The sequence below is a fragment of the Cebus imitator genome, unplaced genomic scaffold (genome assembly GCF_001604975.1).
Source record: "Cebus imitator isolate Cc_AM_T3 unplaced genomic scaffold, Cebus_imitator-1.0 Scaffold547, whole genome shotgun sequence".
Classification (NCBI taxonomy): Eukaryota; Metazoa; Chordata; class Mammalia; order Primates; family Cebidae; genus Cebus; species Cebus imitator.
Window position 1 is genome coordinate 532,916 of NW_016107862.1, and position 2,740 is coordinate 535,655.

The window sequence follows — 2,740 nt, forward strand, 5'->3', positions numbered from 1 at the left end:
CAGGCTGGAGTGCAGTGGCACGATCTTGGCTCACCACAGCCTCCATCTCCTGGGTTCAAGTGATTCTCCTGCCTCAGCCTCCCAAGTAGCTGGGATTACAGGCGGGTACCACTGTGCCCAACTAATTTTTTGTATTTTTTTAGTAGAGATGGGGTTTCACCATGCTGGCCAGGCTGGTCTTGAACTCCTGACCTCAGGTGATCTGCCTGCCTTGGCCTCCCAAATAGCTGGGATTATAGGCATGAGCCACTGTGCCTGGCCAAGTGAATTTTTTAAATATGTGAAGCATTAGTTTTTTTTTTTTCCCTGCCCCTCCCTAGCATTAGTTTTTTTAAACACCCAAACTTTGTGCATTATCAATTTAATATAGAAAACTTTTAAAAGACTTAGAATTTTTCTCATCTTAAACAATATAGGTAATAATCTAAATAGTATAGATAATTTAATAATGTTGTCTCAAAGCCATAATTACAAACATCAGTTACTCTTTTGCACTGATTTTGGTTGTGACTTAGGGCAGTAGATCTCAAAGGTTTTGGACCTTAGCCACTATACGCAAAGTTTCCACTGCCCATCTACCACGTGTCTTTCTACTGCCCATGAAAATAATTAGTGAAGTGTCATCACTGTACAAGCGAATGGTAGGTGTTGGGGAGGCAGTATATTACGTATATGTACTTTTGCAGTAGGAATAAGAATGATATTTGAATCTTGGTATATGTATACAGGCTAAATTAGAAGCCAAAATATGTAATTACTAACCAGTCACTCATATTGATTGTTTTGTTAAACTACCAATTGCCAGTAAAAGGATTAGTTGAAATCCATGACCAATTTAAGGAAACACTGATGATGATGCATTGATAAGGTATTCCTCCCTAAAATTGCAGAAATTCACACTGTTTTCATGTGCTTAATGGTAGTGTTACTGTGTTGTTATGAATGGCAGCTGTGATTAGAATACTGAAAATTTGAGTCCATCATAAGCTCTAATAGTATGTTATGAATACCAAAATTTAATAGTTCTTAGTAACTCACTAGTAGATAGATGACAGGTGTCTCTTAGTCCTATATACAAGTGCAACTCAGTGGCATAACATACTTTTTACTTCTTGAGAAATGGAGAACGGACTGGGGTTTTTGGATTGGTTTTGCACATCAGGGTGACCTTTGCATGTACCCCAGGCAATGCTTCTGTTATAATTAGGAGCACCTAAGATGTGAAGGGTTTCTGTTTCTAAGCTGCATGTCTCCATCTTGCTGCTTTTGAGTTCCTTTGCCTTTCTTCTTACTGCTATAAAATGTGCCCTATGCCTACTTTTAGTGTCACAGTTTCTCCACCCTCATTTCTTTTTATTCTATGCTCTAGCTTTATTTTTTGTTACTTATGTTGTGGATGGGAAAAAACAGATAAAGTTGTTTAAAGCTACTCTGAAGTTAGCAAGTTGATTCTTAATGAGGATTCTCAGTGTAAGAGACATAGATGTGTGTGTGTGTGTGTGTGTGTGTGTGTGTGTGTGTGTGTGTGTGTGTGTTTCTGCTAAAATAGTTTTAGATACTCAGAGATTATTTCTTTCTGGGTTCTTGATATTGTTTCAAAAAATGGAAGTTGTAGAGTAATAAGACACCTGTGTGTAGTTGGGGTATTAACTAAATCTAGGTTTTAATTTCCTAAATTAGAATTAGGGGAAAAAGAAGTCAACCTGAAACTACATAGTAAAATACATTCAAGGAAACAACTTTTCAGTGGAACTGAAGATGTTTTTTGTTGTATCTGTATAGAGATAGCTTCCTAGATTTTACTGTACATGTAATATTACTATTCCTCCAAAAGACATTGACAGGAAGTTTATTTTAAAATTTGATGTATAATTTATATGTGTTGGCCCCAGATTTTATATTCATTTTCTTACCTCCCCAAAGCCTTTTTTGTTAAGCTACCATTTTTTTAAAAATATAAACTTATAGCTTCGTGTATACAGGTATAGGTCAACATATATTGGATCTGGTACAAATGAATATAGATTTTATTAATTTTCCTCAGGTTATACTTAAATATTAATACTTTTGAGTTTTGTTTGTACATCAAACTTAGCTCTAATGTTAAAAGTTTATTTTTTGTGTGGTGCAGTATATCTAATAAAGTATTTAGAAACATAACTGTATGTATATGTTTGTTTATTTATTTATTTATTTTGATCATTTTTGTAGGATCCCATGGTCCATTATTGCCTTTACCAAGTCGTTACAGAATGGGCTCTCGAGATACACCTGAGCTTGTTGCTTATCCATTACCACAGGCTTCTTCCTCTTACATGCATGGAGGAAATCCCTCTGGTTCAGTTGTAATGGTTAGTGGATTACATCAACTAAAAATGAATTGTTCAAGAGTCTTCAACCTATTCTGCTTATACGGAAATATTGAGAAGGTAAGTTTCTCTTCGTATTAGTTTCTTTTGCTAGGATATTCAGTAGTAGTAATTCTGAAAAGGCTGCAAATACGTGTTTTCTCCTTGCATCAGGAACATCCATGTTCTTTCAGTAATGACCCCCATATGCTAAAAATCCATTATATAAGAACTCTGGAAAATGCTTTTTGTTGGTAAGTAGGTTGTTGATACTACATTTTTTAGGCCGGGCGCGGTGGCTCAAGCCTGTAATCCCAGCACTTTGGGAGGCCGAGGCGGGTGGATCACAAGGTCAAGAGATCGAGACCATCCTGGTCAACATGGTGAAACCC

The 2,740-nt window shown here is 36.3% G+C and overlaps 1 protein-coding gene across 2 annotated transcripts in view; it reads left to right on the forward strand.

Annotated features, from left to right (window-relative positions):
* HNRNPLL (heterogeneous nuclear ribonucleoprotein L like) overlaps window positions 1-2,740 on the forward strand; it is a 37,865-nt gene that overhangs the window by 30,049 nt on the left and 5,076 nt on the right. For both annotated transcript variants that reach the window (XM_017515335.2, XM_017515336.2), the window contains one exon: window positions 2,212-2,429. In XM_017515335.2, coding sequence (XP_017370824.1) covers window positions 2,212-2,429 — 218 coding nt within the window. The remainder of the gene's footprint in view (window positions 1-2,211; window positions 2,430-2,740) is intronic.